The sequence below is a fragment of the Microtus oregoni genome, unplaced genomic scaffold (genome assembly GCF_018167655.1).
Source record: "Microtus oregoni isolate MIOR12 unplaced genomic scaffold, Mior012 000025F_ref0000491, whole genome shotgun sequence".
Lineage (NCBI taxonomy): Eukaryota > Metazoa > Chordata > Mammalia > Rodentia > Cricetidae > Microtus > Microtus oregoni.
This window is the reverse complement of record NW_024543084.1, coordinates 15,948,871-15,976,797: the sequence shown is the minus strand read 5'-3', so window position 1 is coordinate 15,976,797 and position 27,927 is coordinate 15,948,871. Positions and strand designations below refer to the sequence as shown.

At 51.8% G+C, this 27,927-nt stretch overlaps 1 protein-coding gene across 1 annotated transcript; it reads right to left on the bottom strand.

Moving 5' to 3' along the window:
- Positions 1–750: 750 nt before the first annotated feature.
- Positions 751–26,194, bottom strand: Aif1l (allograft inflammatory factor 1 like). The gene is made up of 6 exons (XM_041674966.1): positions 26,101–26,194; positions 25,892–25,953; positions 13,777–13,843; positions 10,748–10,789; positions 6,157–6,319; positions 751–3,362 (listed from the first exon to the last, which is right to left on the bottom strand). Exons 1-6 carry the CDS (start codon positions 26,129–26,131, stop codon positions 3,275–3,277), a joined length of 453 nt encoding a protein of 150 aa, XP_041530900.1. The 5' UTR covers positions 26,132–26,194; the 3' UTR covers positions 751–3,274.
- Between the last annotated feature and the right edge of the window lie 1,733 nt (positions 26,195–27,927).

Here is a 27,927-nt window from a genome sequence, read left to right as displayed (position 1 = left end):
CTGGTGTGTCCGGTCCAGAGGGCATATTCTGTCATGTGCTGTTTTCAACGAGTTATTTATGTGTCCCACGCCTCTTCTCATTGTAAAATAAGAGCCGGGCATGGTTAGTATTCTGGCGTCCTTACTGGCCCTTAGGGTCCTGACAGATTGCATCCTCAGCTGCAGCCACAGCGTGTTGCATGTTAGTTGGGTTTCCTTTCCACCTCCTGTCTCTCTCTCCCTCTCTTTCCTTCTTTCTCTCCTGCCATTCCTGTCCCCAGAGGCTGATCTCTTTCCTCCCCTCTCCCTCTTTCCCATTCCTGCAATAAAAACCCCTCCACATGAGCCTTGAACTCACAAAGATCTGCCTGCCCCTGCCTCCCGAGTGCTGGGATTAAAGGCGTGCACCACCACAGTCCGGCTAGATTTTCCAAATTCCCACTCACTCCCCTCCTCCCAGTGTTATTATTATTATTATTATTATTATTTTATTACAACAATGTGTGGCGCATAGGCAGAGGCAGGCAGATCTCTGAGTTTGAGGCCAGCCTAGTCCACAAAGTGAGTTCTAGCACAGCTAGGGCTACAGAGAGTCGAGTAGAAGTGGGTCTTGGGCTTAGTCAGATGAAGTCAACTGTCTGGGACTCATTCCACTGCTACCTTTGTCAACTAGATCTTTTGAATTTACTAAGCCCAGAGCTGTCCCCAAGAAACACAAAGACACTGGTGAGTTTGTCTAGTTTATTCCAATCTGCAGATGGTGTCCCACCATACATACACATGCACACACGTCATTCACCCCTATCTACCTGACAAAAGTCTATTGAATCACAGGGCAAAGCCATACTTGGCAGTCCCCATGTGTCTGGTGACACCAGTTAGATTTGGTCTTTTTCAGAAGTAAAGACAGCTGATGTCCCAAGAAAGCTAAGTCCGTAACTAGAGAGGTTAAGAATTCTGGAGCCAAAAGACAGATACAGATTGAAATATATGCAAACTCCTCCCTCTAAGGCTTATTCTTAAGTCTCTTCCCAGGGGTTGATCTACAGAAAACTGAAGGGGCTCACAGGGTCCCCTCCCAATAGAGAGCCTCTTCCTGTACCCTGCAGAGGTCAGAGGCACACTCCTTTGCTGTCCTTTATGGGGGTGCTATGTAATCCCATGAGTTATGGACCCACTGAGCCTGACTGGATCTACCTTCCTCTGTCACAGAGAATTAGACAGCTGAATACAGTCCAAGGTCCCAACCCAAACATTGAATGAGGCAGAAAGAATGGGGAGAGATGCTAATCTTTAAAAAAACATAAATGTCAACAGCTGGGGTGAGGGTAGACAGGATTTTCTGTTACAGGGAGGAACGCTGGGGTTTAAACATCAACTAGACTGCATTTGAAGCGTAGCTAAACGGTCTATGCTGAGCTGGACTGGTTGAGACCAGAGGATAACTGGGGCCAGTCATTCTGTGCCGTTTGCTTCGGTCTCCAGCTGCTGTGGGGCACTAAGGAGCCCCAGGAAACCACACTAGCTCAACGGTTTCCAGTTTTTTTCCCACTTAGGGGTTAGGCTCTTCTAATAGTCTTGCCAAGTCATGAGTCAGCTGGAATTCCTGGGACTACAGGTTACTGACCTCTTGCCGCCGCTGCCCCTCCCCATTTCCTAACATCACACTGTCCTTGGCTGGGTGTGATTCCCCAGGAGACCCACGTTTCATGTGTCAGCCCATTTCACTGTTGGGTTCTGGACTCAGCGCATATAGTGAATGCTTGATAAATTTGTTTGCTGAATGACTGTGTCTTGTCCTGAGTGGCCAGGGCAACAGGTTCCAGAACACGGGCAGGGTCAGGCTGAGGTCCCCACTCGGGTAAGATGGGTCAAGTTTGATATTCACTGCAGTAATTCTTGGAAATGGTCTCTGAGGATCAATCAAGAAGGTGAAGGGAAGACAGACTGCCAAGGCAGGCTTGGCCCTTACCTGAACCCACAGCCAGTCTGGAGGGTGACACCTTCCTCAAGTATCAGGCTGGGAGATAAGTCTCCCTTCCCTTTGACCAATGCACCTGACCACCTGGGTGCCAGTCCATGCTCTCTCTAGATTAACACCCTGACCTTCCAGCAAGGTCCTTAACCCCTGTAGGGCACATAGTGAAATGAGAGGTATGACCTGGTTAAAATCTGCAGGTGACCTCAGTCTCATCCCCAGGCTACAGGTCTTGAGTGACTGGAGAAGGGAGCTAGGAGGTGGACATAGCACACATCAAGACAGAGCAGGACTTAAAGCTTGGAATAGGCACTCAGCAAAGAACTGCTGAGGACTGGGTGAGTGGAAGGAGAACTGGGTGAGTGGAGGGAGGACTCGGTGAGTGGAGGAAGGAGCGGAAATAGCCGGATTCAGGGCATCTTACAGTCAGCTTGTTTCTCTGTTTGAGGTCCATCATGATCACCTGACTCCTCTTCTGCCCTGGCACCCTCAGCATCCTCCCTAGAAGTGGGGCTCCCCAAAGCCACTATCTTCACCTCTGCCTCTGAGACCCTTTCCTGCCCAACAAGGGACAGCAGAACTGCACTGTCCCTCTGAGCTGTCTGTAAAGGTGTGGTCACAAGAAGTAAAGCCGGAAGTTCCTTCTGGTTCCTTTGAAGGACTCCAATTCTTCCATTCCCCACCTTGTGTCACGTCACTGAGGACCGAGAGTGGCAAGAACCAAGGGGAATCAGCTGCGTCTGTGAGGCACCCAGGAACACCCTGGAGCTTTGTGCCTGCTCAGGATTGTTTGAGAGTGGGGAGAGGGGAGGGGCAACAGGGTCAAACCTGTGGCCTAAATTTAGCTTAGAAACCTAGAAAGAGGCTGGGTAGTGGTGGTGCATGCCTTTAATCCCAGCAATTGGGAGGCAGAGACAGGTGGATCTCTGTGTGTTTAAGGCCATCCTGGTCTGCAGAGTAAGTTCCAAGACAGCCAGGACTGTCACACAAACACTGTCTCGAGAAACCTAGAAAGATGAATTGATGGGCAAGACCCTCTTCAAACGTGGGAACTCAGGTGTGCAGCCTCCACACCCTCTCCAGTTTTGATGTCAGCCCTTCTGTGTAGGGAGGGCAGGGCAGCAGGAAGCAGAGAGCAGGGGCCCTGAGGCTTAGGGTTCCCCAGTCTCATTAAGGCAGGTAACATGTGCGTCCATAAAGAAACGGAAATGAAGAAGAAATGAGTCCATTAGGACAAAACACAGAAGACAGACGACAAGGAGTGGAGAAAGCAGAGAGCCAAGGGCAGACGGTGGCCTGGAGGGTCCAGGCCGGTCCTCAGGGCAGGCTGGCGATGTCTCTCTCGGGAGGGGGGCCAGCTGGCTTGGGGCTGCTCTCATTGGCTTTTCCTTCAAACATCATGACCCTGGTTTAGAGATGAAGAAAACAAAACAAAAGGGTTAAGACTCCTCCCCTCAGACAGAGATCTCCCCAGCCTTCACTCTGTTGGTCTTCAACAGAACGTCCCCAAGGCTATTCTGCGAAGAGCTGTGTGAAAGCTCATACTTGCCAGGTGGTGGTGGCAGAGGCAGCGGAGGTGGCAAGGCGGTGGCGCACGCCTTTAAATCCCAGCACTCAGGAGGCAGAGGCAGGGGGATCTCTGTGAGTTCCAGGACAGCCAGGCCTACAGAGAAACCCTGTCTCAAAATAAAATTAAAAAAAGAAAGAAAAGAAAGATTACACTGGTAGCTGTGTGGAAGGCTCTGGAGGTCCTATTTCACAGAGAAAAAAACTGGGGCACAAAGTGGCAGTGGAACTCCCCAACTGCTCAGGCAGTCCAAGGTGGAAGAAGGGACAACCCTCTAGACCTCTGGCTTCAGACCTGTGCTTTGCCATCTAAGCTGTCTGAAGAAGAGTGGGTTGGCCAGAACTCTGCTCAAAAATCCCATCAGATCTTAAACAAAACTAACCATTGACTGGTCAGCCATGGTGGCATACACCTTTAATCCCAGCACTCGTGAGGCAGAGGCAAATGGATCTCTGCGTGTTCCAGGCCAATCTGATCTCCATAGCAAGTTCCAGGACAGCTAGAGCTATATAATAGAGACCCTGTCTCAGAAAGGAAGGAAGGAAGGAAGAAAGAAAGACCTACCCTGTCTCAACAAAACAAAACAAAAGCCCTCCACACTGTGCTACAAATCCATTCTGGGGGAGGAGACAATGTCGGTTCAAAAATTTAACCTTTCAGGGAGATTGCATTTTAGCTGGCTGACTGCTTCAAGCTGAGTGACTGACAAACACTAACCTCTGCATGTTTATACAAAATTGGGCAGGCAAAATTGGCCACATTGAAACATGAGCCAGTTCTTTGACCTTCATGGACCTCCATGAACACCTTGAATGCGTATGTGCATGTGTATAAAAGCCAGAAAACAATCTCAGGAATCACTCCTCAGAGTCCCCCCTTCCTGCTTCTTTTCTTTTTTTGAAACAGGGTTTCTTGGTTGTCTGGGACTTGTCAAATAGGCCGCTGACCAGTGAACCCCAGGGTTCCGCCTGTCTCTGCCTTTGAAGAACAGGGATGCAGGGACATGCCACCATACCGGCTTTTGATGCGGCTTCTGGGAACCAGAAATCAGGCTGTGCTGTTTCCTGGCTGAGATGTCTCCCTAGCCGACAAACCTCCTTCACTAAGTGAGACAAGTATAGGCCTATAGATACGGCATGCGGATGTTTGCCCTCAGCTGGGCATGAGGCAGAAATCACCACCTCATCTCACTAGCCCCCAGGACAACCCTTCACATGTTATCAACACCATTTTCAACACCGAGAATCAGGCAGGAATGATGGTGCACACTTGCAAACCTGGCTTCTGAGAGGTGGAGTCAGGATTCCAACACTGAAGCCAGCCTGAGCTATGCAATAAAATACCACACACACTGGGTGGTGGCGGCACATGCCTGTAATCCCAGCACTCAGGAGGCAGAGGCCTGTGGATCTCTGTGAGTTCAAGGCCTGCCTGGTCTACAGAGCTAGTGCCAGGACAGCCAAAGCTACATAAAGAAACCCTGTCTTGAAAAACAAAAACCATCACACACACAGACACATATACCACACATATGGGGACACAGACACACACACACATGGACGTGGACACAGAGGTATACACACAAAGGAAAAAGGAACCAAAGTCCAAGGACCAAAGATAACCTGCTTAGAGTCACCAGGGAACGAGCAAGAGTGCCAGGATTCAAACTCGAATTGACTTTTTCAGGGAGGAAAGAGGTGAAAGGGATTTGAGCTAGGTCTCAAGTAGCCCAGGCTAGCCTTAAATTTCCTAGGTAGCTGGGGATAGCCTTGAAACTCCTGTCCTTCCTGCGCCTTACTGCCTCAGTGCTAAGAATACAGATGTGCCCTACCACATGCCCAGCTAGAGGTGATTACAGACTCCTTTAACTCACAACAAGCTCAGGGAGGAAACAGATCAGAACACGTTGACAGGAGGTAGGGGCGCAGCAAAATGGTTGGAGCCTTTTCCTGCCATGTATGAGGCCCTGGGTTTGATTATAAGTGTCTCATACAAAGGGGAGGGAGGGAGGGAGGGAAAAGGGAGGGAGGGAGGGAGGAAGGAGGGAATAAAGGGAAGGGAGGGAGAATTCATAGTCAGGTCTGGTATGGTATTACATGCCTATAATCTCAGTACCTGGGAGGCTGAGGCAGGAGAATTGATGACTTTTGAGGAGAGCTTGGGCTACACAGTAACAGACCAACCAAGGTTACATGGGGGAACTCAGTTAAGACTCTGAAAGCCCTGTCTCAAAATTAAAAAAAAAAAAAAAAAAGCCAGGCAGTGGTGGCACACACCTTTTACCCCAGCACTGGGGAAGCAGTGGCAGGGCGGATCTCTGGGAGTTTGAGACCACTCTGTTTTACATAATTAGTTCCAGGACAGCCAAGGTTACATAGAGAAACAATGTATCAAAAAAATAAAACAAAGCAAAAAGACAAGACAGTGCCGCCATCATTTTTGTCATTCATGAAGCCTCCCTTGGGGTTTACCATGCACCCCAATACAAACTAATCTCTCTAGGTAAGGAAAACAGGCTCTGAAAACTCCAGGTCTTCACTCCACAGGTAGCACAATGAACTGTCCACCTCTAGGGGATGGCCAAGGTGGCCTCAGCCTGGGGCCTCTCCCCACGAGGTGTGGAGATACTCACAGTTTGAGGACAGCTGACCGCTTGCCCAGCATCATGTTCACGAAGTCGCGGTAGGAGATGGTGTCACTGACACCGCCTGTCACCTCCGAGATCATCTTCTTCATCTCCAGATGGGTCTTGGGGACCCCCAGCTTCTCCATCATCCTCTTTAAAGACATTAGATCTGCCAGGAAGAAAAGCAGATCTGCTGAGTGGAGACAGGACACTGCGGGCCTGCAGGGAGCCAGAGATGCCCCCTTCTTCCTGCACCGCACAATTAGTGGCCGCCTCTCCCTGCAGGCTGCAGCCGGTGATGATTCCCCTGGGGAGGCAGGAATGAGCCCTCCCTGCTCTCTTCAGAGGCAGTAAAGGCCAGCAGGTAGCTACATGGGCTTCGACAGTCAGATTTGGTCTGGGATCAAGCGTCACTCTTTTTGGCTGGGGGTCCTGGGGAAGATTGCATCACCTCTCTGGGATGAGAGGTGACACAAGTCTCCAACCCCAGCAGCTGAAAGCCTGGGACAGAAGGATCACTGCAAGTTTGAGAACAACCTGGGCCACATGTTGAAGAAGGCCTAGGGAGATGGCTCAGTCAGTAAGTTGTGCAAGCACGAGAACTGAGTTCAAAGCCCCACAGCCCAAATAAATACTCAGGCACCCTGGCCCAAGCTTATGATCTCGGGGATGGGGAGTCAGAGACAAGAGGATCCCAGAGACACACTGGCCACCCAGTCTAGCCAAGTCAATAAGCCCCAGGCCCAAAATAAATAAATAAACAAATGGATAAATAAATAAGCAAATAAATAGGAAAGCCATTTAGAAGACCTTGATGCCAACCCACTCTTCTATACCCAGACACACACAGGTGCACATGTATATGTGTGCCCACACACACGCAGGCACATACACACAATCAGTTTCAAGGAAAAAGAAAACAGAAGAAATGGTGATTAGGCTTATGTGGACATGATATACACGATTCTCTCCCAAAGGGGCCTCTGAGTTAGGGTGAGCCAAGGTGCCTGGGAGTTAGCCTGACTCCGGGCATTGAAAGTCAAACTTTCTCTGGCACAGCACACAGAGACCATCGCCACCTGCCACTTCTATTCTGCTGCTGTAGGACTCTCCAAGGCTAGAAGGGACAGGGAGCCAAAAATACCCCTCAGAGCAGGAAAAGCAACAAAAGGACAAAATAGAAGAAAAACAAGGGAGGCACCAAAAAGCCCTTCCACCCCAGGGGCCTCTGCCTGATCTCCGGCTCCCACCAACATCTGAGACTATTTCCTCAGAACCGTTCACCGCAAACAATGGATCAGCAAAAGGGGGGGGGGGCAGATCTCAGCGCTGTGAGCAGGGCTGAGGTGGGCAGCACTTGTGCAAGGCCCAAAGTTGCTAGGCTTTCCAGGCTCTTCTGTGGAAAAGAGCTCGGGGCACACACGCTGCCCACCTTCAAACTAGCAAGACTTCTCCTGGAGACATGGGACAAGGGGATGCTGAACACCTGACCCACTGGGTCTCCCTCACTGGTGAGATTTACTCTACAGACAACCAATGAAGAGGACCAGATCCATCTAGAGAGATGGTTGTTGTGAGCTGATCAACAGCAGTTAAAATAGAAACAGTAGGCTGGCAGGACAGCTCAGCAAGATGGGTAAAGGTGCCTGCTGCTGCCGCTCCTGAGATACTTTAATCCCTGGAACCCACATGGTAGAAGGGACCTGACTCCTTCAAGTTGCCCTCTGACCACCAAACACGTGCCATAGAGGTCCAGCCCCTCCACGCAAACAAATAAATAATAAATGTGGTTTAAATTTTTTAAAACCCAGAAATAGTAACCCAAATGTGGTAGTGCATACCTGTAGACCCAGCACTGGGAAGGCCGAGGAAGGGGGACTGCTTGAGGCCAGCCTGAGCTAAATAGTGAATTCTAGGTCAACCTTAGCCGGAAAGACAAAAACCAAAAAACAACCTAAGAAACCCACTGAAGATACAGCTCAGCTGACAGAGCATGCTACAGGCACACAGCTCTGGGTTCCGTCCCTTGCCCCGTACAAAGTGAGCATGGTGGTGCATGCTTGTAATCCCCACACAGGCAGGGGTCATCCTCAGCTACATACTGAGTTACAGGCCAGCCTGGGCTACCATGAGACCTGTCTCAAGAGAAAAATATGAAACCATCTACAATCTAAAATTCTAAATGGTGGCTTTTCAAGTGTTGGCTGGACGCCTTTGGCTCATTTCACACAATGGAATATCCTGGGAAGGACAGAGCAACAGGGAACCTACTCAGAAGCAAACACAGGGACTGAGCCCACGCCCTGACATCGGGGACCCATCAAATCCTTTCACTTCTGAGTCTTGGTTTTTCACCCACATCCTGAGGGTGACTGAGCAGCCTGGACCATGGCCCAGCCCTGCTGGTGAAGATCAAGCTACCGTTTCCTGCCTGGATGTAGGTGCCCTGGAATTTCTGTGTCTCTGTCACCCCAGCACCTTGACAGCAGGAAGTTCCACTGGAGGTGAGAGGCAGTGTCTATGCCTCCTGTCAACTGCAGGACAAGGGACAACAAGGCAGACTTGGAGAGAACGAAGCAGCAGCCTCTGAGTCCAGGAGACAAGCAGCCTTTGCAGGCCTGGGCGGGATGGAGCGCCAGGCTCTAGAGTGGGAGGCTGTGGAATCCAGCAGGGAAGCACACCAGGAGGGTTCCCAGGCAGTGAAGCCAGGCCAAGCATGGAAGGAACCGGGCCAGGCTTTGCCTAAGGCAGGATAGAAAGATAGAAGATGAAGGGGCTTGAGGAGGGGGAGGAGCCCCTTGGCCTGGAGGATATGCCTTAAGTCACACACTGGCAAAGAGTCAAGAATTTGAACCCAAATGACAGGAAAAAAAAGTGCTGTGAAGATTGCCTGCATCGAGAATGTATTCCAGTCCCCAAGAGACTCCTAACAAGACCTAAAGAACAGTCGGCCAGCCATGCACGCAGACAGAACGTGTGTGACCGCTGAAGTTAGCTTTACCAGCACACCATGTTGCCTGTCCTGAGAAAAATCTCCCAGACAAGATCACAAGCCCTGTTTATAGTCAGAACACGTCTTGACCTCCTAGTGACCCGTGGATGGTAAGAATTCCATTGACCTTGGTGACCTACAACTTTATCTTTTTAGCGTGTTAAGTCTGTAACAGTACACTCATGAAACCCTGTAAAATCTCACTTATGAAATGATGAATTCTTCTGATAAGTATGCAAAAACATTTTTTACTTAATCTTTCAAACTTAGATATTGATTATACCCTTTGAATAAAGTAATGTCAAAAGTCACCAAAATCATATAGCTAGCTATTGTTAAGCCGGGCTGCTCCTTTCTTGGCAGCTTCTGCTTGTTTTGTGCAAGCGACTCTCTCTCTTGAGAAAACTACACTACTTCCACTACTCTCCTCTTTCCTTTCTATTTTTTACTATACTTTTTTAAATGGTGTGTGTGTTTGTGCGCGAACACACACATAACCACAGTTCCCACAGAGGCCACCAGAGGGTGCCAGATCCCAGGAGCGGGAGTAAGAGTTATTTATAAAGCCCTTCACGCGGGTGCTGAGAACCAAACTCAGGTCCTCTGCAAGAACAGTGTACACTTTGAACTGCTGAGCGATCTCTTCAGCCCTTTCTTTGTATTTTCAATTTTTAAGACATATTTATGTGTATGATTTTTTTTTATGTGCACTGTGTATGCTGTGCACTCAGAGGCCAGAAGAGGACAGTAAACCATTTGGAACTAGAGTTACTGGGGGTTGTGAGCCATCATGTGGATGCTAGAAAATGAACCTTGGTTGTCTGCAAGAGCAGCCAGCGTCCTTAACCACTAAATCATCCCTCCAGTCCCCGTTGTTTTTTAGTGAAGTGAATTTGGAGTTTACAAAGAGGTTCTAAGATGGATTCAAACATGAACGTTAAGAGCAGGGGGTGATGCCGGGTATGGTGGGAAAATCTTCTATAGGCAGGCAGATCTCTACGATTGCAGGCCAGCCATGACCACATAGCAAAACCTTGTCTCAAAATACAGGGAAAAGAAAAAAGAAAAAATGAAAGGAGGGAGAAAGGAAGGAAAGGGGCCATGGCCAGCATGATGGCCGAGTAGTGGAAGAGCCTGCCACCTGCCTGACAACCTGTTTGATCCCAAACCCAGAATTTACATGGTGGAAGAGGACAGACTCCTGTAAGTTGTGTCCTCCCCTTTGTTTCTTCCTCATTACACACACACACACACACACACACACACACACACACCATATATATCCATAAACAGGTAATAAAAACTCATTCTGAAATTCTTTTTTTGCTGTGTTAATCAAGATCCCAGTGCCCCCACCAAGTGGAAGTATCTGAAAAGAAGTCAATATTTCCCTGTGTCCCCTGCTGCTGGTGACAGGGTAGCCGGGTCATCAGTCCCAACAGGAAAATATCAGAGAGTTCTTCAGCCTTATCCAGTGCCCCTCACCAGACCAGTAAGGCTCTTTGGACCTCAAACCTTCTACCCACCCTCCACCCCCGCCACCCGGGTCTCACCCACCATCACCTTCTGCCCACCCTCCACCTCTGCCACCCGCATCTCACTCACCAATCTCGCCTTCATTGTTCAGGTCAAACTCCATATATTTCTCTGGAAATCACAAGCAAAAGCTGCCATTAGCTTGGAAGCCACAGCTCTCCCTGTGGAAAAAGCTGACTAAACCCTTGGGGGACCCTTGACACCCTCCCCATCCCAGGAGTCCTGTCATCATAGCTGTTGTCTCTGGAAGAGCCAAAAGCTTTTCCTCCTGATACCAGGTAGGTGAGAATCAGCTATGAGGAAACTATAGCGCATGTTGGTAGCCATGTCTCCTGATGGTTACAGTGTTCCCATGTGGCTAGAGACTCCAGTTTGGTTGTTCCCACTATACAAGGGTACGCGCATGCGCACGCGCACACACACACACACACACACACACACAAACATAGGGTCTACATCCTCAAAAGACCAAACAGCTGTCTGTGACTTTAGTTCCAAGAGACCTGACACCCATTGCAAAACACGAATGCACGTAAGAGAAAAATAAATACAATAAAAAACCCAAACATTATTTTTATTTTTTTTATTTTTTTATTTTCGAGACAGGGTTTCTCTGTAGCTTTTTTGGTTCCTGTCCTGGAACTAGCTCTGTAGACCAGGCTGGCCTCAAACTCACAGAGATCCGCCTGCCTCTGCCTCCCGAGTGCTGGGATTAAAGGCGTGCGCCACCACCGCCCGGCAAACCCAAACATTATTATACTATTACTTCATCATTGTATTGATGCTAACCTCCCTTGTGGAATTTCTGAGAGGCTCATGGGAAGAAAAACCCTAACGGGAAGATCTGTTCTACATGATCTGGATCACCTTCCCCCATGAATATGCTATACACCTCATAAATATTCATAAAAACTTATTTGTCATCTACAAAGCAAAAGCCCACTCCACCACTCTCTTTGGAATGTTTGCTTTGCTTCGCCTTGATAAATCAATTTCTGCTTAAACTGTCTACATCTCTTGATTGAATTATTTATGTGTGCGTGAGCATGTGTATGTGTGTGTTTGCATATGTATGATGTGTGCGTCTGAGCATGCACGTGTGTGGAGGCCATGGGACCACTTTGAGACATCAGTTCTCTCCTTCTGTCTTTCCATGGGTTCAGAGGATTGAACTCAAGTCATCGAGGGGTTTTGTGATCAGTGCTTTTGTCTGCTGAGCCATCTCACCATGACTGAACTGAATTCTTTAAAAAGAACCAGTATCCACAATATTCCTGCTTGCACTGCTGCCTTACAGGCACCCTGAGGGGAAAAAGGTGGCAATGGGCCACACTGATCCTGACAGGAAGAAGGCAGCTTCCTCAAAGTAGGCTGGCAAAGTCAAATTATGCCCTTGGAGATTTAGGGGTGTATGGAGGATGGTGGGGCAGGTCCTGGGGTGCCTCCAAGTATCCCAGGAGGTGCTGATGGGCAGCTGGTGCAGAAGAACCCAGGGCCCTCCCTAGATGCGTGTGTAGGACCTTCCCCAAAGCCTGCAGACCTTGAGATAGCAACCCCTAAGCCAAAAGGCCTAGGGAGACCAGCCAGGGAAGGTAGCAGGAGCTGCCCCAGCTTGACGTCTTCTGACCAAGGCAGTATGTCAGCAAGTTCTTGTGTGGCTTTGGGACATGTCACCCCTACCTCAGCAGTGCAAGCCCTTGGGGTCTATTCTGCACCACAGGGCAGCCAGAATGACAGGCACCCTGTTCCTCTCCATGCTCCCAGCTGGTCTCTCAGCCTGGCGTGTCCTCCCAGGTATGCCCAGGTCCCTCCTCAGGACTTCAACTTCCGCTAGCACCGGTCCTGCAACAGGGCTGGAGCCCAGTGAGTACCCATCTGGATTACAGAGGAATGAGCGGCTTGAGGACCTTTGGGTCTCTCCCTTTCCAACTAAGACTCCCTGTTTGACAGAAGCAACCTCACCTCCCAATGAAGATGTGACTTCAGAGCCCAAGACCCTGTTTTCCATAAGGACTGGGCCCCTGTGTCCTTTGCGTACCTCTCCTAAAGGCCTGTCCCACTCCCCACTCCGTGACATCATATACCTGGATTGAGACCTGGGGCTCTAGAGACTGACAAGGGTTTAAGCCTCAGCTCTGTCCTTAATGAGCTATGTGACCCCTCTGTCAATAGCCCTACCTCCCCAAGCCTGAGTTTGTTGGTCTGAAAATGAACAATTTCACCACCTGCCTCCTGACGCGTGGGGAAGCAGGGTCGCAGAGCGCGCCAGCCTATGCGGAACAGGGCTTTCCCTGGCTGACACTCAGCACCTGCAGGTCATTATTAACATTACTGCCATCTAAGTCCTGGCCAAGACAGCTATGCTGAGAGCCAGCTGAGGCAGGCGAGGCGCACTGGCAGGTACTTGGTCTTGGAACGGGAAGAATGCCCAAACAGCAAACACTTGGGAGAGGGATGAGACCTCCTGGATAACCTCTGTAGAGCTCAGGGTTCCCATCCCCCAAATGCACCCCAGAGGCAGGAAAGGTGGGTCTGCCCACTCCCTGTATGCCCAGGCTCCTCTCTTTCAGTCACTGGCGGAGGACCAAGCACCAGGGCCCCGAACAGAGGAACCTTTATACTGCCCCTCTCCCCGCGCAGGCTCCTGAGTCCTGTTTTCTTTTCATCCCGTGCTGTTGGGATTCAATGGGCAGAAACTCTGCCCCCCTGCCCCACTGTAGCGACACAAATGTCTATTCTCCACAGGGGCTCCTGAGCAGCTCCGCCAGGGAGGGGGAGATGCAAGGGCTGCTCACAAAGGCCAGATTGTGTGCTGGGGCCCTGAGAGTGCACAGGGCTGGACGGGGAGGACAGGAGCCAACCTGAGCCACACCGAACAGCATGGGACAGAGAGAGGGCAAGGCCAGTCAGGGGTCCACAGTGGTGGAGGAAGGAGAAAGGGCCTGCTTCCACCTCTGGGGGACCCCGTCTCAAAGCCTGACGGGAAATGGGGCATTCTGGATAAATCAGAGCTACAGCCCAGTCCTGTGCAGCCGTGCCATGAACTGAGGGAGCAGCCAGAGCTTCCGGGGGCAGTTGGGCAGGCAGCCCCAGCTCACCTTTGAAGGCCGCGAGCTTTTCCGGCAGGTTCTCTTCATCGCTGTACTTCTGGTCACAGAGGAACTCCTACGGAGGTGAGACCACAGAACTGAGCTAGGGCTGGGGGCAAAGGTCACCTATAGGCAACCCATGCAGGGCTCACCCATTTTCCTATGAATCCTCAAGGCAGAGCCACAGACACCCTGGTGGCAGGAAGTGTTCTCTGCAGCTTGGGGATCTACTCTAGGGGACTGAACACCTTCAGTGCCCTTTGCTGTCCCGAGGATCTGGGAAGCTGTGAGCTCCAGAGACAGCTCCTACTCTGTAATTCTTAGGTATGCGGTCCTCAGCAAATGACCTCTGTGTGCTCACTGGACCATTACCCTCCCCACCAGGTGAGCATCAAGGCTGAACAACTCCTTGAGTTTGCAGGGATGCCAGCGATGAATGGCTTGAGTTATTACCCCTTCTGGCCCGAAAACGGCTGAACGTTACCTTATGAGACCGCCTCCCCCCTCACCTCCACCCTCCCCTGTAAAATGAGATTCGATCCCTGGTGCGTCTCCCTTCAGCAGCTACAACAGACAAATATTGAGTCCTTTCAGAAGCAGATGGGTACTGTGGGCAGCTCCAGGGAGGACCGGAAGGTAACAGCAGCCTTTGGGGGCGCTCAGGCACACTGGCTCTTTTCAGATCTCCCAACACCTCAGGAGGCAGCTGCCATTCCCATGCCTGTTTCTGGGGAAACTGATACACACAGTTAAGGAACCCTGCCGAGCTCACCATATTTAAGCCACAGCACTAAGTGCTGCAGAGTGCGGGTGTTCACATCTGGGCTCTCATTTTAAAACAAAAAGCTATCCCAGCACTTGGAAGGCTGAGGCAAGAGGATGGCAAGTTCAAGACCAACCTGGGCTGTGTATCAAGAGATTGACTTAAAGTAACAACAAAAGGGGCTGGAGAGATGGTTCCACATCTGGGAGCACTGGCTGCCCTTGCAGAGGACCTGGGGTTCGGTTCCCGGCACCCACATGGCAGCTCCAGTTCTAGTCAACCCGATACCCTTTTCTGGCCTCCATGGGCACCGCGTGCACACGGTGCACACATACATGTGAACAAACATTCACACACATTTAAAAAAATCTTTAAAACAATCAAAAACTATGCTATCAGCTGGGCAGTGGTGGTGCACGCCTTTAATCCCAGCACTTGGGAGGCAGAGGCAGGCGGATTTCTTTGAGTTCGAGGCCAGCCTGGTCTACAGAGCTAGTTCCAGGACAGCCTCCAAAGCTACAGAGAAACCCTGTCTCGAAAAAAACAAAAACAAAACAAAATCTTAAAAAAAAAAAAAAACTAAAAAAAAACCCAAAAAACTATGCTATCAGCTGGGCAGTGGTGGTGCACGCCTTTAATCCCAGCACTCAGGAGGCAGAGGTAGGTGGATCTCTGTGAGTTCGAGGCCAGCCTGGTTTACAGAGTGAGTTCCAGGACAGCCAGGGTTAAACAGTGAAACCCTGTCTCAAAAAACAAAAAGAAAGACAAATAAACAAACAAACCCCTATGCTATCTATGAGTGCTTATGGCTGACAGGACGGGGCAGTATCAAGGTATCTTAAGTATACCTCAGCTCGTGGCAGGCTAGGTATCTGGACACAGCAGGCATGCTCCCATCCAGCTGTTTAGATTCTGCTAAAGCCCTGTTTCCTATGGACCACAACTCCATTTATCCATTCATCCATTCATTCACTGGGCATTTCCCATATTTAGACTGTGCTGTACTTAGGCATCCAGGAACTACAGAGTCCACACAGTAGGGGGCTAGGGAGATGGCTCTGCCACACAAGCATGAAGACTGGAGTTATATCCCCAGTACCAAGTCCAAAACCAGGTCAGACAGCATGTGCCTGTAATTCCCAGCACTCCTGACATAGAGGAAGGAGAGTCTCTGCAGCTAGCTAACCAACCAGCTTTGCCAATTTGCTGAGCCCCAGGTCTTAAACAAGCCAAATAGACTGCTCCTGAGGAACAACTCCAGAGCAAGGTTGACCCTTGGCCTCTTCACACATGTGCATACAAGTACATACACACGCACACACACACATGTAATAACACTCATATCAAATGGGCCAATCAACCTCTAAATTCCTGATGTCATTTCCCACTAAATGACGCCAGCCTGTATGCACACATCTTGCCATAGGAGGCTCACTTCCTCTCCAGCCTATTGTGAACCCAACAGAGAGAGGTGACAAGAATCTAAGTGACCTCTGTCTGACCCTTCTTCAGCTCAGAGTCCTCTGCTTACCTCAGTGTCCTCTGACAGAAGGGGAAACCACCTGCAGGCGGCTCTCGCCCTGGATTCAGAAGGTACCCTGTGGCTAAGCACCATGTGGCCAGTATTGTGTTATCTTATTAAATCCCCCAGGCCTCACATTCTGAGTCTATGGGCTGGAACTCAAGCAGAGGGGTTACAGAAGGTGTCTAGTCCACACACCACTGAGGAAAAACAGGGAGGGATTCTAGGCCCAGCCCTAGGACCCAGCTGTCCCCCACCCTCAGCTCCCACCTAGCTGGAGATGGATCCTTCTCCCTAGAAGCCAGGGCTGTCCCCTTCCTGCTGACTCTGTGGAGACAGGCTCCTTTTCACAGCTCTTTGCTAAGCTCCCCATTACGATACCAACAGCAGGACCATTCACTCTTGTTGGTGGCCCCGGCAAACCAAATCCCAAATCGGTACCTCCCAGGGTCCCGATCCCTCATCTGTTCATTTAGGGACAGGTTAAGTCAGTGGCAATGAAGACAAGGGGCATTAAAGGGGGAGGGGGGGCTAGTTAGGTCTGCCAAGTGTCTCCTTTACCAAGTAAAGGCTCTCGAAACAATGACCACGGACAGCTACCAGAAGTTAATCAGTTCTGAGTTTTAACACAGCATCTATTTAGCCCGCTTCTAACGCTCTGTGTCTCCAAGTCTGGTTGGCATCACCAGTGCCTGGAAAGCCTCATGCAGTGGAGTGTACACAAAAGTATAAGCAAGGGCTGAAGAGAGATTTCAGTTAAGCCTTTCACATAAGCCTGAGGGCCTGAGTTCAATCCCCAGCACCGGGTAAAACCCAGGTGTAGCCTCATGTCAGGGCCGGGGAGGTAAACACAGGAGGATCCCTGGGACTCACCAACCAGGGCTCATCTGACCAAACTGAGGAGCTCTGGGTTCAGTGAGAGACCCTGTCTCAAAAAATAAGGTGGAAGCCAGGCATGGTGGTGCACACTTTTAATCCTAGCACTTGGGAGGCAAGTGGGCCTCTGTGGGTTTCAGGCCTGACAGAGCTACACAGCAAGACCTGGTCTCAAACAAACAAGGTAGAGAGTGGTTAAGGAAGACACTCAGTATCCTCCTCTGGCCTCCGGATGCACACGTGCATGCACACGCGCACACACAAGCAGCATGTGGCACTTCCGGGGAGAGATCCAGAGGGCCTGCCCTGCTCCCACACTATGCTGCTGGACAGAAGTTCTGCCCCACCACGGCCTGTCTGTAAGTACTATCCTCCCTCCATCTCCTCAGACAGGCAGGGCTGGGAACACACGGCAGGAGAGGCTAATAATGGCTCCCTCTCACTGGACTTCCAGACTGTGCTCTCAGAAGACAGCAGGGGTGGGTGGGGGTGAGCAGTAGGGGTGTGTTTTGATGACCTCCTTTATGCAGAAAAAGCATTATTATTATTATTTTGTTTTTCGAGAGAGGTTTCTCTGTAGCTTTGAAGCCTGTTCTGGAACTAGCTCTGGTAGACCAGGCTGGCCTTGAACTCACAGAGATCCGCCTACCTCTGCCCCTGAGTGCTGGGATTAAAGGCGTGCGCCACCACTACCTGGCCAGAGGAAGCACATATCGCCATCTTACACATCATTCAGTTAACGTGCCCTCCTCCCATCTCCTGCCCCTCCACCATTCAGGCCAGCTTTCCACACCGCTCCCGTGGGTTGAGCTCACTCCTTTCCCAGGACCTTTCTTTCAGCTCTGTCCCCTCCAGAGTAACGTTCCTCCACACATCAGCAAGATTCTCCCCCTCGCTTCAAGACTCTGATCATGGAGGTTCTCCCCTAAGCCCCTACTTTAAAACAACCCAGCCTGCCCATCAGTCTGCCTTCACTTCTAATCCACCTGAGCCTGCTCCGAGTCTTCTGCCCCAGGAAATGAATGGTCCCTAACACACTTTCCACGGACACGGCTTTTCAGATACTGCCCACTGTCCGGCTGCCCTTGGGAGTATGCAGGGTCTGCCGAGCAGGTGCTCAGTTAAGGGTTTAGGAAGGAGTGGTTGAACGGAGACCCGGGGAAGATGAACAACTTCCCAGTCTCGTCACTAGCAAGTGGCTGAGCTGGGGATGAGCTCTGAGGCCAGGCAGCTAGGCCAGCAGAAGCCATCCTGGGCAGTAAGTGTGGGGAGGCGGGTCCCCGGACACATGTCAGTTGTACCCTTGAACGCTGGCTGCCTTCCACCTTCACTGGACCAGGAATCGCCACGGAAACACACCTCTAAGAAGGAACGTCTGTCTGTGAAGGTGTTTCCTGACTGAGAGGTAGAGCAGAGAAAAGAAGACCCCACCTTGAGTGGGAGCAGTCCCCTAGGGGAACCTGGAGCCGTAGAGTAAATAAAATAGGAGAAGAGGCAACAAGCAGAGCGCCAGTGCCTGTTCCTGCCTGCACATACAATGTGACCAGCCACTTCACGGGTGGATGACACACCTTCCTGCTAGGGTGGGCGTCCCTTAAAACCCTGAGTCCTTCCCTCCTTCAGTCGCTTTTTGTCAGATATTTTGTCCCCGTCATGAGAAAAGTAATATACAGATGCCCAGCGCCCTACGCCAGCCAGCCTAGAGCAGGAACTCAATGCCGAAACATGCCATTTGTCCCCACCGCTTCCTCCAGACTTCTCTGGGAAATAAGCAGTTTCTCAAAACCGTGCCTGTGTGTGACAGACACTGGAGTGGACTCCAGGAACGGAGTCACAGCTTCCTTTGCAGCCAACAGTGACAAATGCTCGAGCCGCCAGAATGACCCTGGTGGGAAACGCAGCTGACCCATGTGGGTAGGTAGCCTTGCATTGGGACAGCTGTGTCCTTGGCTGTGGGCAGAGGAGACAGGTGTGCAGGAGGCAGAGCGGGGACACAGAGGCCAAGGCGCCAGCTTCCACCATGCCCATCAGGCTTTGGATTCTTGGTTCTTGCTCAAGCAGAGCGCAGGTCCCTTCCCTGAGTCCCCCTCCCCCACATCCTGGCTCAGCCTCTGGGGGAAGTTTTTCTCAGAGGCAGGTACCCTTGAGCGGGACCTTGAATCCAGGCCACGGGTGGAGAGAGATAACAGTCAGCCTTGATATTTGGAAGAAAAGTGAAATAATCATCAAGGGGTAACTGGGGTCAGAATGCCTGAGTCTCATTCACTTAGGCGCTATGTGAAAATTCATATTTTTATCTGTGCCTTGGTCTCCTCCTCACAGGAGTAAGACGACCCCAGCTGTCTCCTAGGCTTGTCTTGAGAGCTAGGGAAAACCAGTACTGACTGCCTGATACCAGACAGTACTGAATGCTTGTTAGGAACTTACACGCTCTGTGTCTATTGTCAGCTTGTCACTCACGCTCCAGAGACCACCATCCATTATTAACCAGATTCTGGAGAATCATCACTAAGCTTTCCTGACTGGGGGCTGCAGATTTCTCAAGGCCCGTCTCCCATTTGACAGACAGTATGAGAAACTGGGTGGGGCCCACTGAACCAGTTAAGGGTTACAAAAGATTGCACCTCCCTCCTGGTCTATATCCCTCGGCCATCCCAGCAGCTTCCTCCTTGCCCCAAATAAGCAGGTGGTGGCCAGGCCACAAATTTCAGGGAAAAGAAAGACTGGGGGTGGGGGTGGGGGTGGGTAGGCGGTGGGTGTCACCTTTCCTGAGGCAACAAGGAAGGTGCTTCCAAAGCTTGGGGGAGTCAGGGGGTCCTGTCCCATAGTTGATGCTACCCCCATCTTTTTTCCCAACTCAACCCATTATCCCCAAAGTTAAGTTTTGCAGGAAACACAAGAAGCCAACATATGAGGTGACAAACAGGAAACACTAGAGTGCTTCTCTGCCTCCGGGGAGGCTTGGGAAGGTGAGAGACTGAAGCATCACCTAGTATCAGAACCCAGAAGGGACTTGAGCATCTGGATTGTGCTCCTTGGTCACTAACTGGGGAAACTGAGCCCCCCCCAGAAACCAAGCCTTCTAAAGTCATAATGGATGGACTCCAGGTGCAGGGCAAGAGCTAAGACAAGGAAGTGGTGGGGTGAGGCGAGTTGCCTGGGTGCTACTCCAGGTACTCCATCTAGCAGTGCTCTGACTCACTGTGGCCCTAACTTACTTTCCCACATGGGGCCTCAGTTTCCTCCTTTATAAAATGAGGTAACAGTGACAGCCCCTGGACAGTGACAGGTCTGCTGGAAGGATGAAGGGAACCCCATCTGACTGAAGATGACATATACAACGATGGCCTCACTGTCATGTGTCAGTTACCACCACCCAACCCCCCAGCCACACCCAGAAAGCAGAAAGGGGGCTCACTCATCTGTGAAGACCTCCAGAGGCTGGATCCTCTGGTTACCGGCCCCCCCAAAGGCAAGCTTCTCTTAGTCTCAAACTCCTGGCTTCTGCGACAGAGACAGCTGTCCACCTGGTACAGAGCCGTGCTCTCATCTCTGACAGCCACCCTGGCTCCTGGCTGTCTTTGGTCAACATCTGAGATAAACAAGAAAACCTTTCTCCCTCCACCCCAGCCCATCCCAAAGGCTCAGTGGACCCACCTCCCTCGGTCTCCCAAGTGCTGGGATTAAAGGCGTGAGCCACCACCTCCTGGCTTCACCTTTTCTTTTTAAAGTGGTGCTGGGGATCGAACCCAGCGCCTCAAGCATTCAAGACAACACTCATCCTATGTTCTCAGCCCTCATGCAGCTGATGCGGAAAGACAAGTCAGGAGGGCTAGGAACCACTGTGAGTTCGAAACCAGCCTGCTCTACATACAGAGTGAGTTCCAGGACTGCCAGGAGTACACAGAGAAAACCCTGTCTCAAAAAGAAAGAAAGAAAGAAAGAAAGAAAGAAAGAAAGAAAGAAAGAAGGGAGGGAGGGAGGGAGTGAGGGAGGGAGGGAGAGAGAGAGAGATATCACCCTCCCGGAAGACAGCCAACAGACTAACTAGCGGCTGATGCCCTACAGGTGCCAAGGACAAGCAGCACCAGCTGGGATCCTGTGGCCTCTGACATAGCCCACAGGCTCTCACAGGGTCAGGGCCAGGCCACAAATGCCCAGCCTGGCACCTGGTGAGCAGCAGGAACCTGTAACAGGCACCCACAAAGACAGCAGGCTCACATTCCCCAGGGCACTCCTGGAGCCTTATCCGGACACAGTGTCCTCGCCAATAGCTGGGCAGCTAAAGAAAAACACCCCAGTGACCACACACATAAAGCAGACCTCACAGAAATTCCATCTCCAGCTGCCTGTGACACGCCACAGCAAGGTCACAACTGGCAAGACCTGCAGGGGACACTGAATCCCCAGAGGCTCACATGACCCCTTATCAGCATCTCCTTTATAATATATTAAGGGACGAGCAAGAGAGACGAATGTCCTCAATGCCAACCAGCAAGGACAGAGTGGTACTGCCAGGGACACAGGAAAAGGCACACCTGCACCGTCCCTGGGTCAAGTCTCAGAGGCCCCACGTGACTGGGAGCCCGGGCGGGAGACATAGTCACCCTGAACATCTGAGATCTCCTTGCGCCCCATCCTGCACCCTCCCAGCTTCCTTTCCAGGTGGCAAGGGACCACTGAGACAACCAGTGGGCTCCTAAGGGACAGGGAACAGCAGAGTGTCCTTCACTTGACCCAGGAAGGCTGAGACGTGGAGACAGTAGCCAGAGATCCTTATCCTACATAAGCAAGGAAGGCCTGGGCTACCACAAAGCTGCAGCCTCTGGTGGACTGGGGCCCGAGCAGGCCATGGCTGATGTCTGGAGTTAAGACAGACCTCATCCGAGCCCTTCCTTGGCTGAGGGATCTGGGCAGGTGATTTCGCTAGGCTGGGCCCTGTAATCCCTCATCTCTAAAGTGGGTGTTATCATCCTTGCCTCAGAGGAATGTTCAGGGTTCTCTCTCCATACCCGACACATACGAGATAGAGCGGTCCACTGAGGCCGACCTGCGAGCTGATGCATGATGAATGGCAGGCATGGAACACTGCCATGTTCACATCCTCAAAGATCCTGACCAATCACAAACTCAAACGGTAGCCCCCACCCCCACCCCCCAGCTCCTCCAGATCATCTCCAGTACTCAGGCACTCCAAGGGGTAGCCAGCCCAGCCCCTTGGTTTCTTTAGGTTCCTATGGGAAGACAGAGGAAATTTCTCCCATTGCCATATAAGGCTGGGCCTGGCTGGCCTGGGGTCACCTACCATGCCATCAGGGCGTGGGGAATGCCAGCTATGTGGAGGGAGTAGGAGGCACTTGCCTGGTCCAGCTTGCTCCAGTAGTGCTCACACACACACACACACAGTGGAAGGGGGATGGGTGTCTACAGAAGGGGTCACTGAAGCACAGAGCTGAAGCACATGTATGCAGTCTGAGTCCCGCTGTGGCTGGTTTTTCGTTTGTTTGTTTTGTTTTGACACAGGGTCTCCCTCTGTAACCCAGGCCTGGCACTCAAGCCTCCTTCCTGCTCCAGCTGCCTACTCTGATGACAGGCACACACCACCACCTCTGGCTAAATTGTGGCTGATTCATCTTAGGCAATTAACTCAACTTCTCTGAGCCTCGTGGTCATAAAACAGGAACGACAGTGTCTACACGGCACAGTTAAGAGAGGGTGTTCTGCATGCCTGCTGCAGTGCCAGCACACTCCCTAGGAAAATGATCATAGAAATCAAAATGGGGGTCTTGAGATGGCTCAGTGCGTAAAGTTGCTTGCTGCTAAGCCTGATGACCTGAGTTCAGTCCCTGGGACCCACGTGGTAGAACGGGAAATCTGACTCCTGCAAGTTGTTCTTTGGCCTCCAGATACAGCCTGTGGAGGCTGCACACACTTCCACATACACTCAGCCTGTGGTGGTATGACACACACACACACACATTCAGCCTGTGGTGTGTATGCCGCACACACTTCCACATACACTCAGCCTGCGGTGTGTATGCTGCACACACTTCCACATACACTCAGCCTGTGGTGTGTATGACACACACACACACACACACATTCAGCCTGCGGTGTGTATGCCGCACACACTTCCACATACACTCAGCCTGTGGTGTGTATGCCGCACACACTTACATATACACTAATAAGTTAATGGAATTTTTAAAATATTTTTGGTTGTTATTTTTATTTGAGCCAGGAATTCCCTAGCTGTCCTGAAACTCACTCTGTAGACCAGGTCATCCACCTGCCTCTGTCTCCTAAGTGCTGGGATTAAAGGCGTGTGCCACCACCACGCAGCAAAAATAATTTTTGAAGAAACTAAAGTGAACCCCTAAACAGCTGTGTTACGTGCCACTCCCTGCCTCCTCTGCCCCTCGCTGTCCTCCAGCCCCATCGGTGTTAAACTTTGACTCACTGATGATAAGAGTTGCTAAGACTGAGCAACCTTTCCTGTGTGCAAACAGCCACCCCAGGGAAGGGGGAAAGCCCTAAGGGAAACTGGAGTATTGGTCCAGAAAGTCTCCCTAGGGCTGGGCTCTGCCCCAGACAGCAGCTGGGGGTGCCCATACGCATGGGCACAACAGCTGGTCACACAACTCCCATGTCATGAGTCATGAAGTCATGCCTGTTTGGTTTCCAGTTTATATAGGGCCAACAGGCACTGCACAGCACAGCCCAGCTCAGCGCCCCAGAATCCCCACAACAGCAGGGCAGTGAAGGTGTTCTCCAAGGAAGACAACTCGCTGCCAACACAGCTCTCTAGAATATTGCATTCTGAGGACACTTCACGGCAGCCACAGCCAAGGGTCAACCAGACTGGGACTCTCAAGCAGAGCCACCCAAAATTCTTGAGTCAATCCTTCTCCATTGACTGTGGTCCCCCTGTTCCCACTGCAGGGAAGAGCGAGCAGCTGGTATGTCCCTGGCATACCTCCATGCCCACTCCCTATACCTGGAGACGTGACACAAACCAACGATGATGCTCACAGCAGTCAACTCGGTGCATTTTACAAACATCATCTGACTGGGGGGAAATCACTACCATTATCTCTTGTGGCCCAGGAGGCTCAGAGAGGGGAAGCAGTTTCCTGAAACTCACAGAGCCAATGCTTGGCAGCCTGCCTCCTGGCTCTGCCTATTCTGTAGTCACCTTGGTCCGCTGTAACACGGGAGAAGCTCAACCATCTAGCATAAACCTCTAGGGACCTGTAGGGTTACGCTACAGCCCTATAGCACCTGAGCTGATGCAGATGATCTCAGAATGGACCCTAGGTTGTGAGCTGTGGAATGGAATGGCTCAGATACTTGCCCTCTCCGGGTATCTGATATCCTGAAGTGGTTAGATCACAGTTCCCACTAGCCCACCTTGTTGGCAACAGGCCCTCCCTTTTTCCAGTCACCTGTCCAGTTCCACCCCATTCCAAGCCTGGATCCTCAAGGGTGGGATCAGCGCAGGTAATCCCAAGGTCTCAGCTCTTTCACTCACTAAGGTCACCTAGTGCTCTTCTCCAGCTGACTCTGGTTTAGGGTCTTGTTGGCTATGGGTGGAGTCAGCTATCTTAGAACCTGCCTGACGGACTTGGGGAGGAGGGGGTTGTATGAGATCATGGTCCCAGGTTCCTATCCAGAAAGCAAAAGCAGCCAAGGTGGGGTGGTGCCGAGGGACCTTCCAGAAGTCCAGCAGGCCCGCCCCAAGCCCAGATAGCTGTACACAGCTCCTGAATCCATGCTTTAAGACAAACACGGAGAAGCAAGCAAGCAACGGAGGAACAGTATAAGAGGGCCCAGAGCCTTCCAGAGGCTCCTGGAGTTGGTGGGTAGGAGACATGCCTACCTAGGTCTAGGCAGTGCATGCATGGGAATAGAGAAAGGAATCGGGAGGAAATACTTCAGCGGCATCACAGCCCCCACATCCAGTGTGCTGACCCAGCTCTCCACCAGGGACCCACAGCTTATCCCCCTGGGTATCCAGAGACCCAAGGGGCAGATAAGGGCCTTATGTCAGTGGGCTACCTCTGCACCCCTGTGTATTAACAGCTCAATGGTAGAGTGCTTGCCTAGCATGGAGAAGGTCCCGGATTCAGTCTTCAGTACAGCAAAAAAGAAAAAGGAAAAGAGAAATCTCTAATACACTTAAGAGATATCTCCCTAAAGCTAGACCCTAGAGCATGCCAGCTCCCTGCCTTACTGAGCCGAAAAAGCGACCCTGCGGGAGGTGAGAAACCCTTACTGAAGACACTAGTCATGTCTGAACCCGGATCCTGAGAACCATAAAGCTACAGACTGTGCCACCTCCGGGGCTCTGCCAATCGAGGAGGCCCTGACACCTTTCTTTATCTTCTGGGATCTACACGCTCAGTAGCAAACTTACGGAGCTGCTATTGTGTGTCTGGCAGCAGCGGAAGGATTTCTTTCTAGAACTTCCCCGGACCGGTTAAAAAAAAAAAAAAGCAGTCCCTCGGGCAACTTTTCTAAAAGCTGGTGAAAAAGAGCTGTGTGTTGGGGTTGGAGGGGGGAGGCGACTGAGAAATGCCAGCATTTGCCAGCCAACCCCCAGTGTTAAGTTCTGTGGTTCGTCCACAGAGACAGCGCTAGCCCGGGGGGTCCCTTCTGGCGCCAAAACCCTTAGGTGGTCCGCAGTGAGCTCCCGAGAAGCCCCTGCCCGCCTGCACTGGGCTCCTTCACCAGCCCCACCTCCCTGGTCAGAGAGTTACAACTTGCAACCGGAGACCGCCAGGCAGAGAGCTAAGGGGTGGAGTGGACTTACCTGGAGTCGGAGGCCACACGGCAGGGGCTAGAGATGTACTTGGGGAAGGCAAGGGATGGGGGAAGAAGGGGCTGATTTTGTCTGGGGGAATGGGGTGGCACAGTGGGGTACAAGGAACCCATACGCTGTACCCCGCGGTGGTGCGGCTTACCCGGTTGATCTCCGCCAGCCTCCTCTCCTGCCGGGCTTTGAGCAAGCCGAACGCCTTCCCTCCTGCGGGAGACAAAGAGGCGGCGGGGAAGCGAGGCGACCTCCCGGGCCACGCGACCCCTGCGAGTTACCGCGCGTGCCGCGCCGCGCGCACAGGTGACGACTCGGGGACGCCGAGCGCGGAACAGCGCTGGGACAGCAGGCGCCTACCTTGGAACCTGTTGCTGACCGCGACCGACATGGTGCGTGCCCGACTCTGGTCACGGCGAGGGACGACGGGGAGGAAAGCGCGCCTGGTCCAGAGTTTCAGCGGCGTGTGGCGACGGGACCCAGGGGCGGAGGGACCGCGAGGCCGGACACACCCCGCCCCGCTGGCGACCCGCCTCCCGCGCCCCTCCCCGCTGCCTCGCGCGCCCAGGGCATCAAAGCGGCTGTTTTGCTGGACGCCTAGCCCGCCGCCGCCCCTCTACTGGAGGACACGAAAAATGCACAACGGGACCGGGACCGCCCTCTCTCCCGGTCCTCGTCACCAGAAGAGACAATGTCACAACTCAGTGAGAAGTACGCAGAGCAGAGCTGATTGTGAAGATCAAGTGCCAATAAAGGCTGTCGTCACCTTACTGTCGTCTTTGCCAGGTAGTGCCACTATGACACCAATTAAATCAATTAGATAAATATGTATGTTGTTAATAAAGACTTTGTTGGGCGCTCATGGTTACCTGACATTTTCCTCTGTGTCATTCCATCCCCCAATCTATGAAATAGGACAGGTATGCGTAATTTGAAAGAAAAGTAGTCTGGAAGCTGAAGCCTGGGACACAAGTCCATTGAGTGATGAAGAAAGCAGTCAGATGAAGCCAGGCTATGGATGCAAGAACTGCAGACTTATAAAGAAAAAGACCATGCATTCCGGTGTCCAATGCGAACGCTCTTCTAGAGAAAGGGTATTGGTCGAATTGTTCAGTTGTGGACACAGGCACATAATCAAGATTGTCCCGGCGGCGAGGGGAAGGAGACACCACCACCTCCAGTACGTGTCTGGGGATTGGTCCAGGAATTCCCCTTCCCCAGTCTGTCTCAGGTCTGGACTCCTTAGATTGGGATCCTGGGACCAGATGGCTGTCCCTTTTTAGGGGATAAACAGGGTCAGGTTCACACAGGGAGGGGCCAGACAGAATGAGATGGGGCTAACGGGACCAAAGATGTTCAGAGGGCAGGGATCCCTGCTCCTAGGTTACTCCCCTCTGCCCGCTCATTCATCCCACGCTCCCTGTTGAGGAGAGTATGGGAAACAGAAGCAGGGACTGGAGTGTAAAGTGAGAAGTCAAAGCCTACATGGTAGTGCTCTCTCTGGAAGCTCGGGCAGGAACTGGACTCAGAGCAGGGCACTCGCTGGTCTAGTCTCAGCCTGCCTATCGCCCCAGCTAGTTGGCTTGGTTGCTGCTGTGTTCCAAAACTTTTCTTGGGGAGACACAACACACGTGCCTAACACACCTATTCAGGGAACCCCGGACAGACTGAAGTATGGATACCACCAAAGTCCAACTTGGTGAGCCAATGAGTTTCATTGGGGCTACTTACAGGAATACGGGTGAAGGGCTACTGACAGGAGCAGAAGTGACTCACAGACAGCTGTGTCACCAAAGCCCACTGTAGCATGGGTGACAGCTCACAAAGCTGGGAATCGATGGAGAACAGTGCCAGCTGCGGATGGCTCAGTAAGGTTGCAGGGAGAGTGCCCTTTCCAGGTACCTCAGTTGGTCTAACCTTTCTAGGCAGCTCTTCTTGTTACAGAGTCTTCTTTGCTGTGGGGTCTGCTTACCCTGGCAGGAAGGGGCCTAGTGAAGGACCTAGGAAGGGGCCTGGTCAGTTTCAGGGAGTTCTTGAAGCTATTGTTTTCAGTTGTTTAGTTCCTTGCTTTTGGAGCTCCCCTGCAGGATGGGATGCCTTAACCTCAGAGGAGAATTATTTGTACACAACAGCTGTTCCTGGCTGTTCCGTGGGATAGGGCAGTGGCCACCCCGAGTTCTCCCCTCG

Excerpts from the sequence above, each read along its gene's own strand:
- Aif1l (XM_041674966.1), bottom strand. The coding sequence starts at position 26,131 with ATGTCGGTCGCGGTCAGCAACAGGTTCCAAG. Across the intron at positions 25,954-26,100 it reads GGTCAGCAACAGGTTCCAAG|GAGGGAAGGCGTTCGGCTTG; the intron begins GTAGGCGCCTGC and ends TGTCTCCCGCAG. Across the intron at positions 6,320-10,747 it reads GAACAATGAAGGCGAGATTG|ATCTAATGTCTTTAAAGAGG; the intron begins GTGAGTGAGATG and ends TCTTCCTGGCAG.